Source organism: Triturus cristatus, chromosome 6, assembly GCF_964204655.1.
Source record: "Triturus cristatus chromosome 6, aTriCri1.1, whole genome shotgun sequence".
Taxonomy (NCBI): domain Eukaryota; kingdom Metazoa; phylum Chordata; class Amphibia; order Caudata; family Salamandridae; genus Triturus; species Triturus cristatus.
The window spans coordinates 1,080,444,666-1,080,472,445 of record NC_140589.1 but is presented as its reverse complement, the minus strand read 5'-3'; the positions used below and the strand labels follow the sequence as shown (position 1 = coordinate 1,080,472,445).

The following is a 27,780-nucleotide window of genomic DNA, read 5'->3' as shown; positions in this document are numbered from 1 at the left end:
CTGGATGATTGTGGTCTCTGGCTTTTTGCCTCTGCCAGCGCAAGCGTCCGGGCTTTAAACACGGCCTGTGTGTTTGCGCGCGCATCCTCCACTCTTTGGGACTCAGTTGCTCACCTTCTCCCTTCCATTCCACAATGGCCACGGACAGAATTGCTTCGTCTTCTGCTGCATGGCAGAAGCATGGCACTATTCTCCCTTAGGTCTTCACTCGATGCAACTGACTCTATAGGATGGGTCCTTGCTCGCGCTGTGGCTTGATGCCGCCATGCTTGGCTTTGTGACAGTCGCTTGCCTGATCATGTTCGGGATGCCCTCAGAGATCTGTCATTCAATGGGGTGGATCATTTTGACCGCCGCGTGGATTCGGCGGTCTCCCGTCTCTTGTCCGGGCTGCAGTAAACCTTGGTGTCCTTTTACGGCACCCTTCCTAATGTACTGGTTAGTTTTAGTGCTGGTTACTTTTCCTGGCTGGTTAGCTATTTCTATGTTCGTTCAGTACAGCCGTTTCGGCTGCTTCTCTTGTTTTTCAATCCTCTAACTGTGTGCTTAGCCCAAGAGGACGCCCCTACCGGGGATTAGCCGTACCCTATGTGGGGTATTTTCTGGCATTAGGTTCGGCCTGTGCCTTGGTATGCTCCTATGGAGCCTCCCTGTAAACATCCTGCTGGGTGCCACTTATTTTTTCCTACGGTGATCTTGTACAGTGTTATCTGATAGAGACATCTAGCCGCAGATTCCATAACTTAGAATATCTCCAGGCGTCAGACTGGATCCGGAAAATTCTTTGCAGCAGCACCTCTGCGCGCCTGGGGACGGCGCCTCACGACCCCGCCCTGACGTCCACGTACATGACGTCAGCGAGGTCATATAAGTCCCTCCCGGCGCGCTGACGTCCGTTTCCTTCTTTTTCGCGCGCAACGCGGATCCGGAGTAAGCGGCTCCTCTGGCCTGTTTTCAGGCCCCTTTTGACGCTTCGTGTCTGGAACAGTGTGCAATGCCTTCGGGCTTTAAAACCTGTACCTCCTGTTCGCGGCAGATGTCCGCGACGGACCAGAATCTTATCTGTATGTGGTGTTTGGGCGAACACCACGACTCAACGGATTGCGACGCCTGCCAACACCTCAAGCCAAAGTCCAGGCAGGAGCGCCGGATGAAGCTCCTTCGGCTCGCCTGTCCCGGTCAGATTCGTCTCGTCCTCCGGCATCCTCATCACCAGCAGGCCCCTCTGGATTCCAGTGGCGGCGACTGTCGCCCGGAGATGTTGTTCACCCCTTCTGGGTAAGTCGCGGCGCATGTCGCCGAGGTCCACGACCTCAGTTCCGTCTGTTGTCGGGGGCACTAGTTCCCGGAGCCCTCCAAACGTGCGCCCCCGGGAGTCGCCAATCTCCTATCCGCCTTATGCGGGCACTGAGGTGACTCGGACCCAAATGGAGGCCTATGCCGCGGCTCTGCATGCCTCCCTTGGGTCCGCTCCTCTCCCTGGGGCGTCCTCGGGGCCTCCGCTTCTTACGGGGTCTCCGGCGGGTTCGCCCCCGGCACCTTTTAAGCCCTTGCCCCCCAGGGACCAAGGAGATGTGGTGTCAGGGTGCGGCCCAGCTGGGTCCCCCTCTACGACCCATAGCACTCCTGCCGCGCTGCATAGTCCCGTGGGGCTCCCTGTGTCGTCGTAGGTGGTTACTGGTGCTCGAAGCCTTGCTTCGGGCACATCTCGGCCTTCCGGACAGGCGGTTGCCTGCCCAGAGCCGAGGTTGGCGCCTCACCGGCAACTTGTGTCGGCAGGGTGCAGCCCGGATGGGTCCCCCTCTAAGACCCATAGCACCCCTGCCGCACCACATAGTCCTGTGGGGCTCCCTGTGGCGTCGCAGGAGGTTGCTAGTGCTCGAAGACACCTCGGCCTTCCGGGCAGGGGGCCGCCAGCCCGGAGCCGAGGCCGGCACCGTTTTGGCACCAAAAACTCGCCCCCCCAGATACGACTCCGCTTTTTTCTTCGGAGTCGAGTCGGAGCCTGCTGTGGTTGAGGCTGAGTTGGTGCCGGAGGCTTGCCTCCCTGGCTCCGGCGCTATCCCCTTCCTCTGAAGCGTAGCTTGTTGTGGTGGACGTGGAATCGGCGCCAGACGAAGCAGGGTCGGCGCCGACCTAAGCCGTTTTGGTACCGCGTCGGCGCCGGGTTGTTGACTTCTTCGGAAGCTTCTGGGGAGAGTTTGGCATCGCCTTCACGTCCATCCATGCCAGATCTATCCTTGCCTGTGCCCCCCTTGGAATTTGTGGACCCGGCAGGATCCCCACCTCCTCAGGAGTCCCATCGGGACCCCCATTCATCAATGGGGCTTCCTTCCTTTGGGCATTGGTCGCACCCTCAGTGTATTGGAAGACTTAGTTTACAGCCTTTGCCTACAGATGAGTTGCTGTCCCCTCCTCGGAAGGCTACCGAGGCTGGTGCGGCGTTTCTTAGAGTGGTCCCCTTAGCCACTCGTGTGCTACATATGCAGCCCCCTTCAGTCCCCTTGCCTGTGGACCCTTTGCTTGATGTCCTTCTCCATGGGTCGGGGAATGTGAAGTCGCTTCTGCCCTTTGAAGCTTTTCAGTGCCAAAAGGGCACCTGGCCAAACCCAGGTGCCCTTCTGGGCACCTGGGTTTGGCCAGCTTCCGGTGATCCGGTGGCTCGTTCTGTCTTGCAACGCCACCAGCCTGCTCCACATGATCCAGTTTGCTTATTTGTACACCCAAATGTGCAGGGTTTAGTTTTGCAAACTGTCTTCCCTTCCTTGCCTCACTTAATGCTTCCTCCCTCCAGGGAGTCCAGATGGTTTGAGTCGTAGGGTCGTAACATCTTCGCCTCCACTAGTGCTGCCCTTCGTTCACTGAATACAGTGTGTGTCTTGGCTCGGGCTACCTCTGCATTGTGGGACTCTGCAGAGTCTCTTTTTTCGGCCACCTCTGAAGGCGCTCGTGTTGACCTCCTTCATCTTCCCCGGGATGGCCATGACCTTGCTGAATTCACGATCCGCTCAGCCTTGGATACTGCCGATTCCTTAGGCCGAGCTATGGCTACTTCTGTTGCCATGAGGCGCCATGCTTGGATACGGGATAGCGTCTTTCCGGAGAATATCCGGGAGCGACTTGTTGATCTGCCCTTTTGTTTGATGCCCACACTGAATCGGCTATACTGCGCCTCCTTAAGAGCATTCGCCCTCCGCCTTAAGCCTATATTTCCCAGGTCGTCTTTTCACATGTTCTGAGTGGTTACCCTTTCATTTAGCATCCTTTCGATGCCTTATGCTTCTTAATCTGGCGATACGCTTACTGTGGCAGTGTTCCACTGGTTGTTGTGTCTGGCCTCTGACTGTGCTTTGCCCTAAGAGGTGTTCCCCGTTGGTTGGGGTGTACATACTCCAAGTGGGGTACTTGTTTGCTATCATATAGCTCTGCTTATGTTATGTGGGCCTAGAGATCCTATGAGCTCTATGCGTCCCCTGGTGCTCTTACCTTGCCGTTGTACGGCGTTCAATGTTGCGACTTGGCGCAATCTTTTGTACGTCATTGGTTGTTTTGCTTAGATGCATCATTCTCCTCCTTGGGAGAGTTCCATGGTGTTTTTCACGCTTCAAATGCTGATACCGCCTGCCATTAATGCACTAGATGTGCTGGTATACCACTCATGTTGCATGGATGTGGCTCGTTTACCTACACATATATGTGTATGTGTGTGTGTATGCAGGTTGCCATGGGTATTCTTCTTCCTCCATCTCCACCTCTCTTCGCTGCTGCGAGGTCTGGTCCTATATCTCCATGGGTCAGGAAGCTTTTCAGGGCTGCACTCGGAATTGCCCTTTGTTTACGCTGCAGGGTGTCTTTCAGTACACTCAGGTGCACTTCGTAGCTTTTCCTGAATCTTCAGCAATACGGTCCCTTTTGCGTCCAACTACCTGGAGTGGTTCCCCGGTCTTACACTGCTTACTTTTTGGTGTGTAGATACTAACCGATATCTCTCTTTTTGCACAAGGGTTCATTTTTGCTCCCAGTCGGAGGAGGTGGTCTACGAATTTGCGATTCTTTCATTAGGTATCACCCTATACTATATCCGCTGTGCCTGCAGGACAGCTCTTCTGATGTCAGTCGTCCTAGGGTCTGCCCCTGGATGTCTGTATTCCGTGAGTTACTGACATTAATCTTCAGTCTGCCTGGTTGGGCAGTTCTATGCTTATTTTAACTACACCACCTGGTTGTCTTTGTGGCTGTAGGCTCTGTGCATGTTTCAGTCGTGGCCCGGATCAGCCTGCTTCAGGTTGTTACTAATCACCCCTGTCCCCCCTTTGGTGCCTAGGTGTGCACTTGGCCTTCCTTCCGTGGGCCAGCCTGGTAGGCTCTGGTTGCATCTCTTCATGCTTTTTCCACAACCTTGGTTTGTGTTCACATAGTGTGCCATTAAGCTGAGTGGTCCTTCTTTCTCCTTTGTTCGGGATTATCTCTATCTCTCTCTCTCTCTCTCTCTCTCTCTCTATCTCTTTGTCTGGTATATGGCTGGTGAAGCTTCTACAACTCATACTTATACGGGTATGGTGTAGTGCCATTCTGGCATTTTTTGGGACGCCTTGCCTCCTGTTATCTTTTCCTCTTCTGAGCTAATTGGGTGACTGTCTGGCTTTCTGCCACTGCCTTCCCTATTGTCTGTCACTCTGTTGCCGGCTCCCTGCTTGGGCACTTTCTGTTGTTCTGCCGCAGACCCGCCTTCCCCATGGGGTATGGCTATGGTATCTATTCTAAGTTAAGGAATCTGTGGCTAGATGTCTCTATCAGATGTACGAGTTACTTACCTTCGGTAATGATGTATCTGGTAGAGACGTTGTCTAGCCGCAGATTCCTCAACGCCCACCCATCCTCCCCGTTCTGCGACCACCTTGCCAGGAGGACTTCTCCTCTTGCTTCCTTTCAGTTGCCAGTGGTTTTCTTTCAAGGGTGCTGACATGGTTGCGCCCCTTTCGGAATTACCATATGCGGCTGACTTTCCCCGCCGGGGCTTTTTCCTGTACATGGTGCCTTTTCATTCACCGTCATCAGGAGATTCTTCTTCTTCTTCTGCTGTCTTCCATCCCACCCGCCTTCTCCATTACCTAGAGGCTCTTGTCACCTATATCGTAGTCTTCTTTGACGAACTCTGTTTCACACTTCCATTGTCATATGGGAAGATACCTTCTTCAAATACATTGTTATACTTTCTGTAAAAAAGATACCTTCTTAAAGTACATTGCGGTTCTTTCTGTGCTCCGTTATTGTTGGACGGCACAGTTCCAGAGGGTAATAACAGTCCATTTTCTTCCCTTGTTGCTCCCACTTTGCAAAGGGTCTATGCTTCGCTATGCAGGGTTCTTTCTTATAGCATACTTCCGCTTTTGCTTTTTCACTTGTATGTAGACAGTGTCTACTACTGTCTTTTATGATATTGTTTTGCACCATCCGCCTTATTTATTTTGCAGATTTTTATCCTTCGCACACTGTTCCCATACTTTCACAGTTTTTAGGTCTCGGCTAGCGAAGGCTGCGCTTGCGCAGTCTCGCTCACGTGATTTAATGACTTGGAGAAGAGGGGCTTGAACCCGCCACTCTTCTCTCCTCTTCTCCATTGGCTGGCCTCTTAAATGCTGGCCAGCCATTGGAGAAGAGGCTTGTCTCGCAAAACAAGCCCCGTCCTTTTCGGATTCGGGGGCGTGTTTTTTTGTTACTTTTCGCTGGGCATGTTTTTCTCTCCTCCAGCCAATGGCAAGAGGAGAGAAAAAGAAAAACACGCCCCCGAATCCGAAACCGCCGCTGCCTTTCTCCGAGGCATTTCTGCTTGACCTCGGAGAAAGACGGTGGTGTTCAGGGCGATTCCCTCAACGGCGATTCCCTCAAGCACGTAAGACTTGTTAGCTTTACTTTCACTTCCAAGTCTGTTGTTTAAAACTTGCGTTCTGCTCCGCTGCGGTAAGTCCTCAGTCTCACTAGGGGAGTTCCGCCTTCATTCATGCTGCTGGTGGCAGCTGGTCTGCGGCAGAGGGCCGCTCTGACATTCAGAATCTGGACTCCAGGCTTCTGGGTCGGTTGCAGGAAAGTTCAGCTGCTCTTCCTCTGACAAGAGATGTGCAGTCTCCCGAGCGCGGGATGCCTCGGTGATGGGCATCCAGTGTACGGATTCCACCCCACCGGCCGTGTCGGCGGGAACTCTATCCTGGCGACCAAATGCCAAGGCCTTGATACGAGGTGAAGATGGCCGCGGACCTGTGACCTCAGGGCTGATTGGCTCCTGCGGGACCTGCTCTTTTCATCCTTCCGGTGAGCATGCAAGAACAGAAATGACACATTGGAGCGTTCTGTGCAGTGATCCAAGAGAGGTGTCTAGAGATGAACGAGTGAGGTGATCTGACAGAAGCACGCTGAGGGAAATCCTGTAAGACGGGTGGAGTGAAGCACGCCGGGAAGATCTGCCACAGTGCTACTTATTTATATGTATACAAACTCAGTATCCACTAACTGCGTATTTGTTAGTGGAGAAAAGCATGCCAGAAAGATCTGCGAATGAATTATACATCTCATCTCTCTTCCCTGGCTGCCGCCGGTGCCCTGCCGGCCCCTGGAGCCTGGCGTGGCTGACGGCTGCTGCTCTAATCTGGGATCAAACGCAGGATGGTGCGAACTGGCTTTTCCTGCCCCGACCGCCTCATTCCCTTTCCAGAGTGCGATAAATCTACACTGGCGCCGGCTGCGCGCACCGTGATTCATGTGCAGGCAAACAAAAGAAGATCTGATGGCCAAGCATCTGAGTTAAATATTGGCTAGTGCTTCCAGCTACTTGGCGGCCACCTAACGCACGCTTTTCTTGCATGCATGAAAAAGTAAAGGAACATCGCAGTTTGCGAAGGTCGAACGGGTGGGGGGATGGGGGGGGGGGGTCTTGCTCGTTACATGGGAGTGGATGGAGCGCCGTCCTTTCCAGAAGTCAGAGAATTGTTTGTATGTTACAAGGCGTTTATTTTTTTCTCATTTGAAACCCGGTACATTGTTACACACAGCGCGCGAACACAGATAACTTTCGACACTGGATAACTGCCCCGTAGGACCCCCACCCCATGGTGTTGGAGGTGAAATTACTTCGCTGCACAAACCACTGCACCGCACGCCACCCGACCAATTTGTATTTATTCAGAGCGAATACAGTATGTCTGCAGTGTTTTAATCCTTCAGTCACGCCAAATAACTCGTACGTTTCAAGCTCAACGTCTCTCCTTCCATTTACGGAACATCTCTGTAAATTTACTGAAATGCCTCTTACATGTCTCAGTGCTTCTATTCATCCATCCACCTGTTCAGCAGCTGGTCCTTTATTCACCCGTCCACCTCTGCTATCCATCCATCCATGCATCCACCCATCTGTCCCGGGACCATTCATCCATCCACCCATCGGTCCTTGAGACGGCCATCCATTCATTTATCCATCCATACATTTATCCGCTCACTCCTGGGCCAAAATGTAATATATAACATCCTTTGTGAGACTACAATAATTCAAACTGATTGTAATGACTCACACTGCGTGTGCGTAAAGGAAACATTGCTGGGTTTCTGTGCTAATTGCAAAAACAACAGTTGATGGACAAAATGCAGAACAGGCAGAGTTACATTAAAGAAAAACAAGTGCTCTCAAAACACCGGGGGCAGATTTACAAGCACCTTGTGCCACTTTTGCATCACTTTTAACATGGGAAAAGTGACGCAAAAGTGGCGCAAGTGTTTTGTAAATCTGCCCCCGGGTCTGGCTGAAAAAGATCATCTGGCTAATTGCTCAAGTGGTTCAAAGGACTGTAACTCAGTCTTTAAGATTGTGTGGGTGGGTTTGTGTGTGTGGCTCTGTGTGTGGGTGCAAATGCAATAGGTCTCGCATTTGAGAGAGATTAAGCTATTGACATTGTAAATAACAATGCCGTTTCTTTAAATGTTTTAATAACAAAAAGCTAAACAACAATGTCATGAGCAATGCCAATAGCTCTAACTTTCACAATGCCGAGACCATTGCATTGTAAATGCTTGTTGTTGGTGGCTCCGCGTTGTGCCGCGGAAAAGTTTCTCTGAAGAAAACTGATGTCAGCGAGCGGGGAGGAACTTATATGACCTCGCTGACGTCACATACGTGGACAACGGCAGGGCGGGCTCGTGAGGTGCCGTCCCCCGGCGCGCAGTGGTGCTACTGCAAAGACTTTTCCGGATCCAGTCTGACGCCTGGGGATATTCTAAGTTAAGGAATCTGCGGCTAGACAACGTCTCTACCAGATACATCGTTACCGAAGGTAAGTAACTCGTACGTTGGTCCGTCTATGGTGCATCGGAACCTGGTATAGGTTCCATACCGTGCGGTGTCTGTCTCACACGCCTGCCGGGACACCTTGTTGTCACAGTTTTTTCACAACTGACACCCTTTTTGCCGCTGTGCAGCTTGCTTATTGGTGTAACTTGGACAACCAGCTCCTTCTGGGTTTGTCCTCCAAGGTAGTGGATTAGCAGATGTTCTCTGCTGTGCGTGGTCATGGCCTCCTTCTGGCCACTTATTCTGCAGCGGTTTCCATACTCCCTGCTGTTTCCGTATAGCGGTTTCCACACTTTTGCTTGGGTCCATGCTGTGCACTCTCAAAGGGGCGTGTTCTCCTTGGAATACTCGCTTCCTGGGGTCCGGGACCTTTACGTTGTCCTCACTTTTTGCACTGTCGTGACTAGTTTTTTCCCCCTACTCTGTCTTGCAGGGGACTGTTGTTCCTCTCGGGGAAAGGGGCATGAGTTACTTACTGCTTTGGACATTGTTCTACTCAGTTTCCACATGGCTGCGTGTCATTTCAGCATACTCTAGGCACTTGTGGGGTCACGTTTTCATGGTTTTAACGTTTTTTCCTCCTGCTCTATATCTGCTCTGTGTTCTTACCAGGCGGATCCATGCATGCTCTTTTATTCCTGTGGTGTCCGTGGTTCTTGGCCTGGTTTGCTTGTTCCGCCAGCTCTTATGTAGTGCCCGGCTTGTTTGGTGCCCCTTTTTGGGGCCGTTGCTGTCTTGCTATTGTGCACTTCTGGGCTGCTCACGCTCTGCTTCCGGAGGTCCTTGCTTACTTCGTGTGGTTCCAGTATCCACATGGTATGCTTAGCTATCTTCTGGTAGGCTTAGGTGCTTTCCGCCCTTCGCTCTTGTTCGTTAAAGCTTGACTGCTTTTTATCTGCCCTTTTTACGAGTTGTGATATAACGCCTAAGTCCTGGCGTGTCTGGGCCTTCATACTACCGGCAACTTATGGCCGCGGATTAACATCCTACCACTGCTGTCACTTGTATCTTGCTGGTGCAGGTTTCAACAGGGCTCCTTTTCGCAGCTGTACATATTTGACCGGTGTGCGATGTCTGTCATACCGGTTCCCGTCACAAGGTTTTGCTGCCGGCGACACGCTGCTTCGGCAGCTCTCTCTCTCACACCCTCGGGTCAGCTCCACTTCTTGCGAAGTCATGACCTCCCTTTTTCCTCCAGCATACCTAGTATATGTTTCTTTCATGCTGGCACTGTCTGATAAAGGTCAGCCTCTTGCCACTGCTGCCCCACGTGTCTTTGCAGGTGCAGGCTCTGCAGTGCCCTTTTTTCCACTGTTCTGCTTGGTCGACCGGTAATTGCTTTTGCTTTCTGTCGCCACCTCCGGTCCTGTGGATCCCACGAACCCTTTTTCAAAGTTATATCCATCTCACCTTGCCGCGAGCATCCTGGCTCTGTTTTTTCCTTCCTTCTACCCAGGAATGCACAAAGGGGTTTGTGTGCTGTTCTTAACGGCTTCTGGTGCCTTTGCCTCCTAGTGTTTTTCGCTCTCTTTAGAGATTTATGGTTACCTGCGCTACATTTCTATCCTCACTATGGTTTGTCCCAAAGATTGACAGTGCTGTTTTACTCACCTTATGGACGACTATGTTCTCTCAGGAACTTGTGGTGGGGTTCAGTCGCATACCCACCTCCTCCATGCGTATGGCTTTGGTATCTATTCTAAGTTAAAGAATCTGCGGCTAGACGTCTCTATCAGATGTTCGCGTTACTTACCTTCGGTAACGATGTATCTGGTAGAGACATAGTCTAGCCGCAGATTCCTTGACGCCCACCAGTCTTCCCCGTTCTGCAAGGACCTTTTCAGGTTGGGGCTTTCTATACTCGCCTCCCTTTAGGTGGCTTGCCCTTTTGCAAAGTGATATTCTCTCACTCCAACACAGACTGCTTCGTTCTGTTTCTCTGCTCCATTCCGCACACACTCAAGATTAGGAGGTATGTTGATAGCTCCTGTGTTCTTTCCAGCCCTCGGCCTGGATTGTACGGTGTGACTACTATTCACGCTTTTTTCCACCATCCCGCTCTCCCCTTCTCCATTGCCTTGTGGTGTTTGCCACCCCTGCGACCTTTTACTTCAGATCTATTGGCTCCGTACATTTATGGGTCTTGTTTTGGGATTGCGACGTCTTTCTGGTGACATCTTGTGGTGACCTCTCCTTAATCTTGTGTTCCGGACTTTCTCTCCTTCACGGTTTTACTGTCTGGATGCGGACTTTCTATCCTCTGCCAGGCTGTTTATCCACATCCTTGTCTCCCTTTACCGTTGATTGAGCCTTCACTCTTGCAAGGTGGTTCTTCAGAGCACTGCTCTGTCTCACCTGTCAATTTCTTCTATTTTTTCATCATTTTTGCGCACTGTTCCCAAATTCTCACAGTTTTTTGGTGATGGCTCTACGTTCTGACGCGGAAAACTTTCTCCAACGAAAACTGACATCAGCGCGCCGGGAGGAGCATATATGGCTCCGCTGACGTCTTGTGCGTGGACGACGTCAGGGCGGAGCCAGGTGGCGCCGCCCCTGGCGCGCAGAGTTGCTGCTGCGCAAACATTTCCGGATCCAGTCTGATGCCTGGGGATATTCTAACTTAAGGAATCTGCTGCTAGACTATGTCTCTACCAGATACAATGTTACCGAAGGTAAGTAACTCGTACTCTAAGATACCAGTTGTTAAAGTGTTAAAGCGTTTATAGAAAGGTTAAATGAATTATCACTCCGAGAGCACTACCAATCGTTTGATTCTTGAGACCTCCTTTCTAGCCCTTACATTCTAGTCCAATGCAGTATCTCTAATGGAAATGGCCTTTCTAGTGGCATTTCCAACTTTACGTAGGGTTTGCAGATAGCAAACCTTAACGATTGAGGATACTTTCATGTAGGTTCAGAAGGATCGATTTGTGGTGGAGAAGTGTGGCTCACTGATTATGGTAGGCAGACCTGGAATCAGAGGTCAGCCCGGGACCAGGGTTCAATTCCCGGCTCGGCTGGGTCTTGAATCCATAAATTGTCCATGGACTCGATAATTCTCGCTCCAGTGCATACTCGATTCATGGGTTCACACTCTGCGACTCTGGGCAATAGCTTGCTTAATCTCCACAATGGCCCCTCGCGGCGGGATGCCTGGCTTTCACCTTGTGGATACCCTGCTGGGTTATCTCACAGGGGAATACCAGGACGGGTTCCATAAGCAAGCGCTTAGAGACCGGTTGGTGATTTGCGCTATATAAATATCTGTACATTTACATTTACACATTTACATTAACATTTGTCAGGAGGACAAGCCTGCATTTTTCTACCAAACAATGTCTTCCCGTTCCATATCAATAAGATGACTGATTTACCAATCTCAGTCAGTTTCAGAAAGTGCATTGCACATTTTAGATCTGAAAAACAGTAATGTGTTACATTGACCTTACACAATCCATTTGCAATACAACTATTCGCTGCATTTACAACCCACCCCCACCCCCTTGGGAAATCCATCCTCCAAGTTGGGACTTACAAGATGGATACTGAAGTGCATTCAGGTATGTTATGCGAAAGTGAAACATACTCTTCACACTGTGCATATAGCACATCTCTCTCGCAAGAATAAAATGCAAGCTATGGCCATCGTTAAAAACATATAGCTTGCAGACATCTGTAAAGCAGCTACATGCTCTACACCACACACTTTCACAAAGCCTTACTGTGTAGACATTCACGCCTGCCAAGAGGTGCAAGTCAGGAAAATAGTACCTAATTTATTGTTCCAAACATCGGCTCACAAGCCACCACTTTAGGGAAGAGAACACTGCTTTGCAGTCTGTGCAGAACACATGACCTAACGCTACTTTTGCTACAAATGGAAAATGTTACTTACTTGTATCTACCTGCTTAGAGTAGTGTAGATTCACTTGCACCCTTCCACATCCCCGGATGCAAGCTTATGTCTCAGATGTTCTATATTCATTACTGATTAATTTTCACTGCATCTGTAGACATTTACTGTCCTACACTTTTCTGCAATGTCTTTCACTCACCCTTTAGGGGAAGATAAACAATCTGAGATTAAGTATTTGTCTTAGGGCATTGAAGTTATCAGTGAAGGATCCCTAGTCACCTTGAAGCATGTGAATCTCCTGCACTACCACCTAGAAACTGATAGTTATGTATATGTAACCTGTTCTATTTCTGTTGTACCCTCGATATCCCATTGACTAGTGGACAAAAGAGCGTGTTCTTTGAGGTCTTTCTCAGAAAAAGGGGAGTGGCAGCCCTTTTGTAAATTGAAGAGGCACGTATTTCCAGGCCATGAATTTCCACATGAAATCTTCTGTTCCCTATCCACTTTATTTTCTTTTAGGGACTTTCACAAATCTGTGCTGCTCACTGAAGCGCCTACTCTGCGTGGCCTAGGCAAATTGGAATTGTTTATTTGTTCATAAATGTGTTGTGAAATGGCCACAAGTACATTTACTATAGATTTTGTGTTACAAATGCCAGTCAATTTATTTGATATAAGGGGTTAAATATTTGAAGCCTGAGCAGTTATTTTTTCTGAAATAGAATTACTTTAGTTCAAAATGGATTTTGTAGCAGGCACCTGTTTATTTCGCAGAATTCTTTGGGTTAAGCCATTCAGTGTATGATGCTGTGAAACTGATAGTAGTTGTTGGACTTAAATCTTCTTTAGGAGAATGTTTGTCAATTGCATGCATCAATAAAAAAAAACGATCCTTGTACTCTCCCACCACAGCTGTACATTAGTGAAGATAACAGAAGAGCTAATGAGTATGACTTCAAGAAAGCGCTTGATCTGCTGGAATATATCAACGGGGTAAGAGATGAGAATCCCCTTTTTCAATTAACATAGTCTCTTCAAAATTGTATCTGTTAAAATTTGTGTTTATGGTTTTGATAAAATCCTTTAATAAATGTATTTCAAGGAGGCAACAGAATTTTGTCAAAAGTGCAACAATGCAGGGAAATCTCAAAGGAATTTGAGTAGGAATATAAACACGAAACCCAGTGTAAGGGGTGTGTTGGTAAAAATCGCCACTAGGAATGTCATGGTGGTAGTTACTTTTCAGGGGGAGAAATTCCAGCAGCCCTGCGAGTTCTCATTTTCTACACTACTTTCACAGCTCTCACTACTCCTGGTTCTGTGTCGGTCATGTGGACTGCCAAGAACTACTCCAGCAGATATTCACTGTTCAGCATCACAGGCATAGCTCGAGAACATGCAGGAGATCAGCCCACACATTGGTGAAGGACTGTTTGTGCTAAGGTACAGCTCTGGCCACAATCCACGAAGGAAGGGACCGAGGCACCTACCAGGGTTGTTCCCCTGGGCGAGTGAGAAACCTCAGAAAATTGTGAAGGAAGGGAGGATGATGCATATTTTAGGATGGTTACTGTGATCCATAAGATGCACTCCATGGTTGGAGATGTATATATATTACCTACTGGCGGTCGCCAGTAGGTAGTTATAGTCGGGACCTATTTTCCATAGGAAATCCGCAACATTCTATTCCCAATAACTTTGGCGCCTATTGACAAATCTTCGCGAAATTTTCAAAACTTTTCACCAGCTCCTGAAAGTCTCGGGCTGATTCGTGTAGCGGGGGCCGAGAAAAAAGGGAGGGTCCCAAAACGTGTTTTCCCCATGCAATTTCCCATAGGACCTTTAGCCGCAGCTACAGCCCGAACTGCTGAACGGAATTACACCAAATTTGGCAAAGAGGTAGTCCTCAGTTCAGACTCGTGCCCTTTGCTTAAATGGTGTCAATCTGTTTAGTAGTTCCTGAGAAAATCAAAATCACATATATATCAGGGCGGAGCCTAACCACACATCTCATCGTGAGATCTGATTGGCTGTCAGCACTTCATCCAAGAAGTGTTGGCAGCCATCTTGGGACCAATATACATGATAGCACCTCATTAAAAAGCATTGCAGTTAATAGAAGGTTTTAAGACTTTAGTTACATTATAAATCATTTGTTGATGGTACCATACTCAATTTAGGAATTGTGGTATGTTCCAAGGTGATTTTACCATGTGAAAAAGCCTTCTGCTGGGATATCATGAATCATGTTTGAGAGAAAAATATTTTCTCATGCTTTTCCCACAGAGGAAGGTGATCTATAAGCTAACCTGAGAGCATATTTCCTGTAAATTCACATTATCTTTCTCCGTCATGTGAGATTGAAGTCTGACATTCTCAGTAAAACATGTACATCCAACGAGGTCAGAGACTGTCAGTTGATTCCTTTGTGTTCTACTGCAGCTTCGCAGAGTGTTCTAAAGAACAACTAGAGCGCTAACAGTCTTACTTAATACAAAAGTATGGCACACCTGAAGCCATCTTGATTGGAATAAAGTGGTAACACTTAAAACATTTAATTTGCAAAGGAACAAAATGAGGGGGTTCATTTTGCCATAGAAATGATGATTCTATTTCATTAAAAGATTCTGACATGCAGACTGAAACATGCACTTTGGATACCAGCAGCAGACTTCCCTGGTGAGCAGTAGCTTGACTACAGTGATCTAATGAGCAACGTGAGTGCTAACATTCAGAATTTATGGCAAATGTGTGACACATCTGAATGCCTTCTTGATGGAACCAAAGTAAACGAGCATTGAAAATGCAATAGGTCGCGCCCTCGTTTGAGTTAAAGCAATTCTGTCTGTAATTAGGTGGCTTTTTAGCTTTGCTTTTATTAGTGTTTTTCAAATTTTCATGTACATAACATGCATATGTATGCATATATGTATATGTATGCATGCATTTATATTTGTACTTATATAGATATGCAGAATATATATATATATATAGAGCAACCAGCAGACAATTCAAAATGTATTAATGAAAAAATTCTTTTTTCTTTGTTTTCATAGCTGTTCCCACCTTTCTTACTTATTATAGGTATGGTAAAACAGAATAACAGGGGCACTCAGCCCGCAATAAAACACAGATCAACCTGTCAAACAAAAGGCACTAAGCAGCATGATCTCATCAAGACAAACTGGTTGACGAACAACTGTTTGACATTAATTACCATCCTCGGCACTCTGCCGTTCACATGCGTAATTGGTTACATGTACCAATAACTGAAACTGTCAGTCATGGACTACGGACTTTCCGTGCCAATTCACAATATACTTTAAAATGTAAATATACAAGTATGTTTTTGGGAAACAAGCATGAAAAATATATGTACAGTTGTGCTTTGAAACCACAACTCCCAGAATGCTTCATTGCGAGCAGGACGGATCAGTGGGTATAAATGTAGAAACAAATGATGGACTCTTGTTAATACCGTGATCAGGAACCAGTGGAGTTCGAAACGCGTTTGTAATAGAGATGGTCATTAAAACTTACTAAACCAAGATCCAGAAAGAGTGCGGCTTTCCTTTTGCTTTTGAAAATACTTGTGAGGTCGTCCTACCTCACGGCCGGCACCAGCTTGAAGCGCTCCCCCCGCAAGGACACTTTGCTTATTCGTATATATATATATATATATATATATATATATATATATATATATATATATATATATAACCTACTGGCGGTCGCCAGTAGGTAGTTATAGTTAGGACCACGTTTCCATAGGAAAACCTCAACATTCTATTTTGAATAACTTTGGCGCCGGTCGACGAATCCTCGCGAATTTCTCAAAATAGGTGGGGCGCTACGCTCCGCTCCTACCCTGAAAGTCTCGGGGGGATCCGTCAAGTGGGGGCTGAGATAAAAGGGGGGTCCCAAAACGCGTTTTTCCCATGCATTTTTCCATAGGACCTTTAGAACGAGCTACAGCCCGAACGGCTGAACAGAATTACTCAAAATTTGGCAGAGAGGTAGTCCCTAGGTCAAGGAAGTGCCTTTTGTAGGTTTGGTGTAAATCTGTTCAGTAGATTCTGAGAAAATAGCCTTTAAATCAATATATATATCTGAGCCCGCTTACGGTACGCTTACCGTACGCTTACGGTAAGCGTACGGTGGCGTGCGCGAGCGCGATTCTGATTGGCTCTTAGATCTTAGTAAACATTCGAATCGGCCGAAACCAGGAAGCGGCGTCCGCCATTTTGTCTCTCGCACTGAGTGTTGTTTATCAAACATGATGGCCAAAAACATGTTACGGGGCTGTTTTGACAACTCCCTCCCACATAGTCATGTTGAGGGAGTCCACAAACATCCCCCAAGAGCAAAAACGGTTTTATTTTTTTTTCGGCAATTTCGCGGGGTACGCTTACCGTACGCTTACCGTAAGCGTACGGTAAAAAAATAAAAATAAAAAAAACACTATCCACACTTACCCCACCCCCTGTGCTTTTGGTGGCCGAAGGCCACCAAATGTACAGGGCTTATTAATAGGTAAAAAAAAAAAAATGTTGGCAACATGAAATTATAAAATCGAAATAAAAAAAACACTATCCACATTGACCCCACCCCCTGTGCTTTTGGTGGCCGAAGGCCACCAAATGTACAGGGCTTATTAAAGTTGATAAAAACCGTGCACGGAACGAACTGCGTTAAGTGGGCGCGCACGCCTCGAATGGCGTAAAGTAACTTAGCATTTAAAAAACCGTACAAATTCACTGAAAAAACCATAGGTTTCACACACGTTATAGTTAGGAATTAGCATTTAAAAAACCTTGCAAATTCACTGAAAAAACCATAGGTTTCACACATGTTATAGTTAGCGGAAATTTTACTGATAAAAAACCAGTGAAATTCCCCCGTTATAGTTAGTGCTGGCAACTATAACTCACGCGACCGCAATCTTCTGCTGATGACATATGTGTCTTTATAAAAAAAAATATTTGTAATATATGTATAGCTAAAAATGTATGGAAGACGACATGGGCAAATAAGTGTCTAAATACAGTATTAGCATCAGCAGAGGATTGCGGTCGCGTGAGTTATAGTTGCCAGCACTAACTATAACGGGGGAATTTCACTGGTTTTTTATCAGTAAAATTTCCGCTAACTATAACATGTGTGAAACCTATGGTTTTTTCAGTGAATTTGCAAGGTTTTTTAAATGCTAATTCCTAACTATAACGTGTGTGAAACCTATGGTTTTTTCAGTGAATATATATATATATATATATATATATATATATATATATATATATATATATATATATACGTGTGCGTAGAGGTAGAGAGTAGTAGAGAGAGAAGTAGAGTGAGGTAGAGAGTGGAGAGTGAGTAGTATAGAGTGGTAGAGAGTGAGTAGTAGAGAGAGATTAGTAGAGAGTGTAGTAGAGAGTAGTAGAGAGTGTAGTAGAGTAGTAGAGAGTGAGTGGTAAAGAGTAATAGAGCGTAGTAGAGTGAGTAGTAGAGTAAGAAGTGTAGAGAGTAGTAGAGAGCGAATAGTAGAGAGTGAGTAGTAGGGAGTAGTAGATTGAGTAGTAGAGAGTGAGTAGTAGAGAGTAGTCAGTCAGTGTCAGTCAGTCAGTGTCAGTCAGTCAGTGTCAGTCAGTCAGTGTCAGTCAGTCAGTGTCAGTCAGTCAGTGTCAGTCAGTCAGTGTCAGTCAGTCAGTGTCAGTCAATCAGTGTCAGTCAATCAGTGTCAGTCAATCAGTGTCAGTCAATCAGTGTCAGTCAATCAGTGTCAGTCAATCAGTGTCAGTCCGTGCCAGTGTCAGTCAGTCAGTGTCAGCTAGAGCAGCTCTGCTGACCTGGTTCTCTGACTCTAAAGCAGCTCTACTGTACTGACCTTGTTCTCTCCCTCTAAAGCAGGTCTGCTGACCTGGTTCTCTGGCTCTAAAGCAGCTCTGCTGACCTAGTTCTTAGGCTACAGAGCAGCTCTGCTGATCTGGTTCTCTGGCTCTACAACAGCTCTGCTGACCCGGTTCTCTGGCTCTAAAGCAGCTCTGCTGACCCGGTTCTATGGCTCTAAAGCAGTTCTGCTGACATGGTTCTCTGGCTCTAGAGCAGCTCTGCTGATCTGGTACTCTCCCTCTGGAGCAGCTCTGCTGACCTGGTTCTCTCCCTCCAAAGCAGCTCTACTGACCTTGTTTCTCTGGCTCTACAGCGGCTCTACTGACCTGGTTCTCTGGCTCTAGAGCAGCTCTGCTGACCTGGTTCTCTGGCTCTAGAGCAGCTCTGCTGACCTGGTTCTTAGGCTCTAGAGCAGCTCTGCTGACCTGGTTCTCTGGCTCTAAAGCAGCTCTGTTGACCTGGTTCTCTGGCTCTAAAGCAGCTCTGTTGACCTGGTTCTCTGCTTCTAGAGCAGCTCTGCTGACCCGGTTCTATGGCTCTAAAGCAGTTCTGCTGACATGGTTCTCTAGCTCTAGAGCAGCTCTGCTGATCTGGTACTCTCCCTCTGGAGCAGATCTGCTGACCTGGTTCTCTCCCTCCAAAGCAGCTCTGCTGACCTGGTTCTCTGGCTCTAGAGCAGCTCTGCTGACCTGCTTCTTAGGCTCTAGAGCAGCTCTGCTGACCTGCTTCTCTGGCTCTAAAGCAGCTCTGTTGACCTGGTTTTATGGCTCTAGAGCAGCTCTGCTGACTTGGTTCTCTGGCTCTAGAGCAGCTCTGCTGGCCTGGTTTCTCTGGCTCTAGAGCAGCTCTGCTGACCTGGTTCTCTGGCTCTAAAGCAGCTCTGCTGACCTGGTTCTCTCCCGCTAAATCAGCTCTGCTGACCTGGTTCTCTCCCTCTAAAACAGCTCTGCTGACCTGGTTTTCTGGCTCTAGAGCAGCTCTGCTGACCTGGTTCTCTGCCTCTAGAGCAGCTCTGCTGACCCGGTTCTCTGGCTCTAGAGCAGCTCTGCTGACCTGGTTCTCTGCCTCTAGAGCAGCTCTGCTGACCTGGTTCTCTGGCTCTAAAGCAGCTCTGCTGACCTGGTTCTCTCGCTCTAAAGCAGCTCTGCTTCCTGGTTCTCTGGCTCTAGAGCAGCTCTGCTGACCTGGTTCTCACCCTCTAAAGAGCTCTGCTGACCTGGTTGTCTGGCTCTAAAGCAGTTCTGCTAACCTGGCTCTCTGCCTCTAGAGCAGCTCTGCTGACCTGGTTCTATGGCTCTACAGCAGCTCTGCTGACCTGGTTCTCTGGCTCTACAGCAGCTCTGCTGACCTGGTTTCTCTGGCTCTACAGCAGCTCTGCTGACCTGGTTCTCAGCATCTAGAGCAGCTATGCTGATCTGGTTCTCTGGCTCTAGAGCAGCTCTGCTGACCTGGTTCTCTGGCTCTAAAGCAGCTCTGCTGACCTGGTTCTCTCCCTCTAAATCAGCTCTTCTGACCTGGTTCTTGAAGTACTCTGATTTTTGAGACCCCAGAGGTGCCAGGGGTAGCACCCTATGACTTCGAGTACTTCCTGTTGTGGTATTTGAAAATTCCACTCTCATGGTAATATAACCAAGAACTTGGCAAAGAAGCTGAAATATGAAAATACATCTTTATTAAACTCAAATGAGTGAGACTACGTCACACAGAAGCCTTAGCAACTGAATGAGGCAGTCTGCAGAACAAAAACCAGTCTTCTCTTTTATACAGAATATTACGCTCTGGGCAACACCGCCCTTCTCTTGCAGTTGGTCATTCACATATTTTACTTCAAAGAACAAGCAGAGTCATGATTACAATCCCACATTTCAGTTCAGCCAGCCCGCAAATATTAACCCAGCGAGGCTCAGATCCCTCATCAGATATCAGCAGACCCCAATAAACACGAGCAGCTCCTGTTTGCAAAACAGGCCATAAAGCAGGAACAGTCAGGTGTGAAAGAGATTAGCCGGAGGCTTGTGTGGGATGAAAAGGCTTTATGGTGTGTCAAACCCTGATGCTAATCACAGGTGGCCGTAGGACGGGCAGCTCGTGGGACCGGACTGACCTGGGGCGGTGGAGTCAATTCGCACAGGTCACAGAGAAGTCAAAGGAAGGCGCATGTGTTCTAGAGGCCTGTATTTGTTCTTAAAGTGTAGCCTATGTGAGGGCAACTATAAGATGGCCACCGCTCCAACATGGAACCCACGGAGCCAATGCATAACATCGTATACATAGTATATTTATCAATGAAATGTTATGCAAAGTACTTGTACATACCGTATTGGCCATTTGCGGTTCGCTAATACCGGAATAGACAGGGGTAGGGCCCTGCCTCCTACGCGGTCCCAAATTTCAAAGTACCACAGACCCTCCTTTTGCCCTTACATAGGCAATAACTATACTCATATCAATCCGAGTCCAGGTCTACAGACATGAAGTCATGGAGATGTTGCTGTAGCATTATCCTATTACTTAGCGACTCTCACGGGACACGTCTCCTTACACATGTAGTAGCACAAAGGCCACATATGGCAGGACAAAATAAGGAATACCTCTGTCTGTAGTAGGCGGCATAAGATCACACACCCAATAATTAGTGATGGTCATTACTAACTAGTGTTGATGTTGAAGCTGTACAAAAGAATTGCTTACGAATTCTGGTCTTCTAACCTGCTCATGTTCAGGAAAAGGGTGAAAAGAGTGCAAAGAAACAGTAGTGGGAAAAGACATAGGTTGGGAAGCGGGTGCAGAAGTCAATTAGGTAGAGAAAAACAATCCCACCCATAAATGACAACGTCATGTTTAAAAAAGATACTAGAAAACACGTTATTAAGAACATATAGACAACGGGAGAAAGTAGTGACCACTATTACAAATGAGATATTAATTTTTCACAACCGTAAGCATAAAGCAAATCCTAAAACTATCTAGTAACATTTTTAGGGCTCCTATGCAATTCAGTGATTTGTTTTGTATCTTCAGGTGAAACAGTGGTGACCCTCATCAATGCTCTGAGGTGAAAAAAGGGGGTACTCTTTCCACAGAAAATGGACTTCATTCTGTTTTTACTAAACAGAATAGTACTTTAAAACAATGCCAGCAAAACAATCTGTCTCCTTAACACCTACTCTATACATTCACACGGAAACCTCTTGTGAAACCACCTATGCCCAGAGTCCGTTCAAAAAGCCTCTCTGGCAGGCTTCTATTGTCCATCAAATCTTCTTCTGTTGTTTTCTTTTGCATGGGCCTCTTCATTCAAGCCTTACATGAGAAAAGTACTGCTTAGTTGGAGTGCCCTCCTGGCAAACACCCACAGCTCACTCGAGAGTCTCAATGTCTCAAGGCAGTGCGCCAGTATCTTTCCTTTGCGGCAGGCACTACAGGTAGTGTGCTCTCCATTGATCAAGGGCATAGGTCATCTCGTGCAGACCCGGGACCATTCTCAGGCTCCAACACTCATCATTCAGTGTCAGAGGACGCTCGGGCTGTTCTTTCATGGGCCCTAGAATTAGTGCCTTTTGTCAATCTTGGATCCGCCGGTGCACTGCACTTCCCGTGGAACAAAGGAAAAAGAGGGGGGTGTGTGGCCAAAAACTCAGGCCAAGGGGCTCAAGGGACTGCACACTGTCAGAGGTTACCAGCACATGACAGGCGCTCTTGTGCACTGAAATTCTGGTTCTGTGGCAAAACCAGCTCCTCCTTCTTTTCTGATGTTGAACGCCTTCTGATGAAGCAAGTGCGATGCTTTAAACAGTTCATTGTATAACAAGGGGACTGCAAACAGGTGGCCTGCGGTCTTTCAAAGGAGTGGCCACACGCCATGGGACAATTTTGGTCTAGAATACACTGTCATTCTCAAAAAGCAATACAAATATAACGGCAGTAGGTAAAACAGCGTCTCTAATCTTTTCAATTGGGTTTCCGTGTGAGAGCCTCCATCATCTAAGGGTAGATAACTACACGAGAATTCTATCTACATGGATGTCTTCACATATGGTGGTATTGTGTAATGGGACAAACACATTTTTTTTTCCTCAATGATTACATCTAGGTGTTCCTAAATTCCTTATCTAGAACATCTCAATAGAGAAATCACATGGTACAGATTATCATGGGCATGTAGAAAACTTTCACATCAGGTGCAATATGCAATACACAGGCTAATAGTCAAATATGCAAACAAAAGACAAGAACTAGAGGGTCCTGATATTTGCATGATTAGAACACATCTGATCCCACCAAAAATTAAAGCAGCAGGAACAAAAGGGTAAAAACCACATTAAAATAGACATTGAAAATTCGTAAAGAACGTAAGATATCTCCTTTTGAGATGGAAAACTTGTCTTACTATAATATTGAGTCAGTTAACCAGTCTATCGCTACTCTGACAGTCAGGCTGGAAAACATTGAAGCAGGCCTAAGGAAAATTCTTGAAAACCAGTCTGGTCATACAAAAGGGAATTATACATAATATGGGGGTCCCTGGTACATCACTGTAGTCTGGAAATGTGTACCTGAACAATACACCTACAATAATAAATGGGCTGACTGGTGAAAGGAATACGGAAAAGGGAATTGGAACTAGGACACAACTAAAATCCCCAATAACTAAGCATAATGCGACATTGGTCAGGGGAGAAGCAACAAAAGAAAAAAAAAATCTATAGGAAGAACAAAAATTATTTGGATGATAGTCAGGCATGTGACACAACATCAAGAGTAAGGATGATACACAAAAGGCCAAAGTTACACAAATTTTAACTCTACCGCTGGCGACTACACCATATACGGTAACCCTAGGTAATGTTCCAGTTCCTTCTTCAGGGAAAAATATGAAAACCTGGTTTTTCTTTTAAGGAGCAAGAGCCATATGCTACTTAGGAAACAGAACATCATTAACTAATGTAATATAGAAATTAGGCCACCTTGAGTCCCAGATCTATAATTTCATCCTTAGGTCCAATCAAGGATACATAAATGTAAGGCTGCCTGTTCCTTTAAGGGAAGGGGCAGTAACGTGACTAACTACAGGTGACACACTTTGATCCTGTATATCTCTTTTATTTCCCTTTAATACAATTATAGCCAAATAGACATGCACTGGTAAAGTGTTGTCTCTCATGTTCACAGCATGAAATATCATTAGCTGTGGAATTTAGTAGCCAGAACAAGTTCAACCAACTGTTGCGTAGCGATGGGCATCGTCATGACCATCCCCTCACAACACAGGTAAACTTGTAATAGTATCAAAAGCAGCAACAAAAACAACGAAAACATGCAACAAAAAAAACCGCACAAAACGTCAAGCCATCAGATATACTTGCTGTATATCAAGCACAAAAAGCATAGACAAATTTCAATAGCATATGTGAGTAAGCGGTGACACACAAACACCATGTCATGTACTTTATGCACTGTAAAACTGCAGCCCAAAACCCAATATTTGGGCCTGTTTAATTTGTCAGGTTTAAAATCCTTACCCTCCTTTTGACAGCAGATCACCAGGCAATGGAAATCTGCTGTCAAATATAACTTTACTGTTTCTCTTCTAACGTACAGGACCAGCAAGAACAATTCATGATAGGACCAAATACACAAAAATAAATTTCCATTACTCAACTGTTACCCTCTTGTCAGTCCTTGCAACATCAAGCCACCGTAGTTTTACCTTTCTGAAAGTAAAAATCGTTACATGACACTCCATATCAAGGCCCTAATTTAAAAGGTCATAAATGTCAACGTGGCAGCCTACTCCATTGTTTACACTAAAGATAGCATCTCAGCAGCGTGACCGAGCCAGCCTCTGCAGCTCTCCCAGCCCCCAGCTTCTGCCACTCTGAATTTGTCAAAGCCAGAAGGCCTTCCTAATTCCTCCTAACTTGCAATAATTCACTCTATTTTGAAAAATAATTTCTCCTTTTTAGGCGCGAAAAAAATTATCCCTATTCCCAGATTATTAAACTACATGTACTGTGAATAATTCACAAAACTTAATAACACACATATCAGTTTTTAGAATAAATGCTTGTTGCAATCCTATGCAATGGTACACATTTCATCAACTTTAAATTAATGAACTTCTCAGTAGGCCCAGCTGAAGTTAGAACCTTCAACCCTGATATTAAAACAAGCTGTTGTACTGGCATATTAACTCATTGAATCATAAGAAGGCACAACCTGTAAATATATATCAAACCTAAATGTATGTATTTACTGAAGCCTGAGACACTTTAAAAAGTACTCTGAATGAAAGAAAATGCAGTTTAAACAGCGCTTTTACCCAAATTCGTCTTTGATATTTTAGGCATTAAAAAATGAGTATCCTACAATTTTCTTGCATAATATGCATTACCAGAATGTCCATTACATAACCCATGAGTCAGGCATTGGAAATAATAACTTATACTTTATAAAAATGAGCTTGTTTGCGCCTGCGCCAAGGGAAAATTGTACACACGAATGCTTGCCATTTTAGTGATGCAACACAACTCAAATCAAATTTTAATGCTAGGAGGTCATAGTATGAGTATTAAACTTTATAAATATCAAAAAACGATTTTGAAAAGCACTTATTTTTTTAAAATAATTTTTCCATGATTAATAATTTTCTTTAAAAAAAAAAATCCTAATTATTCGTTTTTGTGGTAATTCCATGTATAAAAAAACAAGCTGCATCCCTTGCCTATCATTTTGGACACATTTAATTCACAAGCCTAAGCGCATAAGCCCAATTTGAAACGCGTCACATTTTTGCGCCACTTTCATTTAAAAGGACGGTTATGCAAAATTCCACCCGTGTTTAACTGGGAAGGTGCTGGCTGGATGAACATTCTCTCAAATATACTGCAGCTGAAAAGTTTGCCTGTGAACATCTAATACAATGCATCTAAGGAAAATGCTGTAAATTTAGTTACTTTTGCAAAAATAGATAATTTCGTTTTTGGGGCCTTATTTATATCTATTGAATGTGTTTCTAATTATATCCTTTAAGCATTTAACGGCAATTTTGTTTATGTGCACAATTGCTCATTCTATAAATTAAAGAGCAACATATAGCTATTTTAGCACATCACACCGTTCATTTCTGCATTTTTTCCTAAGTTTCTACTTGATATTAATTAACCAACATTTTACTTAACAGACTGAAAACATCAAAAGACCCACAAACACATATTGAGCTCATTTCAGACATAAACGGAAAGGGGGTCAAACAGACAATACAGCGTGCTTTAGCCATTTTTCATAAATAGCGCCGTCGCAATTTACTTACAGAAGTTGCACTAATGAGAAAACCACATAGACATTTAAACACACAGTTGACTTACAAATCAATACGCATGACAGAAAGAAAGAACAGCTCACAGACTATACTTGAACCAAACCATTTGCAAATACTAGTTGTAAGTCATATTTACAAGAAACGCTTCTCAATAGTGTTCCAAAAGGCTGCATAAACAGCCCAACAGACTGATGTATCTCCAAGAAGTAGTGAATACGCTCAATTCACTAGCTTGGGCTAGCAGAACACCAAACAAAATCGTTCTGCATATCTTCATTCATAAAACTGCGCAGAACAAAGGATCCTTGTTTTGTATTATGTCATATTTTAATTCCCTGGGGATACAAAATCACCAAGGAAGAAATATGTTTTCAAATCTAACCGATTTTAACTATGGTACCTTCCAAAAAAGCAACACATTTTTTTTATGTGAGCTTACAAACAGGCATGCCAAAAACACTGCGGAAACCAAATGGAGAAATATCTCCTCATTACCTGCCTACACAAATTGCAATTCGCATATTCAAACCTATACACCAAAGTTCCAAAGCTACATTTCCAAATTTGCTAAGATCAGGCATCTTATAGCTCACTAATCTAGCTTCAAACTTCAAGGGGTACTCTCCCTCTGGAGCAGCTCTGCTGACCTGGTTCTCTCCCTCCAAAGCAGCTCTACTGACCTGGTTTCTCTGGCTCTACAGCGGCTCTGCTGACCTGGTTCTCTGGCTCTAGAGCAGCTCTGCTGACCTGGTTCTTAGGCTCTAGAGCAGCTCTGCTGACCTGGTTCTCTGGCTCTAAAGCAGCTCTGTTGACCTGGTTTTATGGCTCTAGAACAGCTCTGCTGACTTGGTTCTCTGGCTCTAGAGCAGCTCTGCTGACCTGGTTTCTCTGGCTCTAGAGCAGCTCTGCTGACCTGGTTCTCTGGCTCTAAAGCAGCTCTGCTGACCTGGTTCTCTCCCGCTAAATCAGCTCTGCTGACCTGGTTCTCTCCCTCTAAAACAGCTCTGCTGACCTGGTTCTCTGGCTCTAGAGCAGCTCTGCTGACCCGGTTCTCTGGCTCTAGAGCAGCTCTACTGACCCGGTTCTCTGGCTCTAGAGCAGCTCTGCTGACCTGGTTCTCTGCCTCTAGAGCAGCTCTGCTGACCTGGTTCTCTGGCTCTAAAGCGGCTCTGCTGACCTGGTTCTATCGCTCTAAAGCAGCTCTGCTTCCTGGTTCTCTGGCTCTAGAGCAGCTCTGCTGACCTGGTTCTCTGGCTCTAAAGCGGCTCTGCTGACCTGGTTCTATGGCTCTACAGCAGCTCTGCTGACCTGGTTCTCTGGCTCTACAGCAGCTCTGCTGACCTGGTTTCTCTGGCTCTACAGCAGCTCTGCTGACCTGGTTCTCACCATCTAGAGCAGCTATGCTGACCTGGTTCTCTGGCTCTAGAGCAGCTCTGCTGACCTGGTTCTCTGGCTCTAAAGCAGCTCTGCTGACCTGGTTCTCTCCCTCTAAATCAGCTCTGCTGACCTGGTTCTTGAAGTACTCTGATTTTTGAGACCCCAGAAGTGTCAGGGGTAGCACCCTATGACTTCGAGTACTTCCTGTTGTGGTATTTGAAAATTCCACTCTCATGGTAATATAACAAAGAACTTGGCAAAGAAGCTGAAATATGAAAATACATCTTTATTAAACTCAAATGAGTGAGACTACGTCACACAGAAGCCTTAGCAACTGAATGAGGCAGTCTGCAGAACAAAAACCAGTCTTCTCTTTTATACAGAATATTACGCTCTGGGCAACACCGCCCTTCTCTTGCAGTTGGTCATTCACATATTTTACTTCAAAGAACAAGCAGAGTCATGATTACAATCCCACATTTCAGTTCAGCCAGCCCGCAATTATTTACCCAGCGAGGCTCAGATCCCTCATCAGATATCAGCAGACCCCAATAAACACGGGCAGCTCCTGTTTGCAAAACAGGCCATAAAGCAGGAACAGTCAGGTGTGAAAGAGATTAGCCGGAGGCTTGTGTGGGATGAAAAGGCTTTATGGTGTGTCAAACCCTGATGCTAATCACAGGTGGCCGTAGGACGGGCAGCTCGTGGGACCGGACTGACCTGGGGCGGTGGAGCCAATTCGCACAGGTCACAGAGAAGTCAAAGGAAGGCGCATGTGTTCTAGAGGCCTGTATTTGTTCTTAAAGTGTAGCCTATGTGAGGGCAACTATAAGATGGCCACCGCTCCAAGATGGAACCCACGGAGCCAATGCATAACATCGTATACATAGTATATTTATCAATGAAATGTTATGCAAAGTACTTGTACATATGGTATTGGCCATTTGCGGTTCGCTAATACCGGAATAGACAGGGGTAGGGCCCTGCCTCCTACGCGGT

The 27,780-nt window shown here is 46.1% G+C and overlaps 1 protein-coding gene across 1 annotated transcript in view; it reads left to right on the top strand.

Annotated features, from left to right (window-relative positions):
* Positions 1-27,780, top strand: part of NUP133 (nucleoporin 133) — a 1,584,091-nt gene that overhangs the window by 1,390,496 nt on the left and 165,815 nt on the right. Inside the window, exon 23 of the mRNA XM_085611954.1 lies at positions 13,107-13,187. Within this exon, the coding sequence (XP_085468080.1) occupies positions 13,107-13,187 (81 nt within the window). The remainder of the gene's footprint in view (positions 1-13,106; positions 13,188-27,780) is intronic.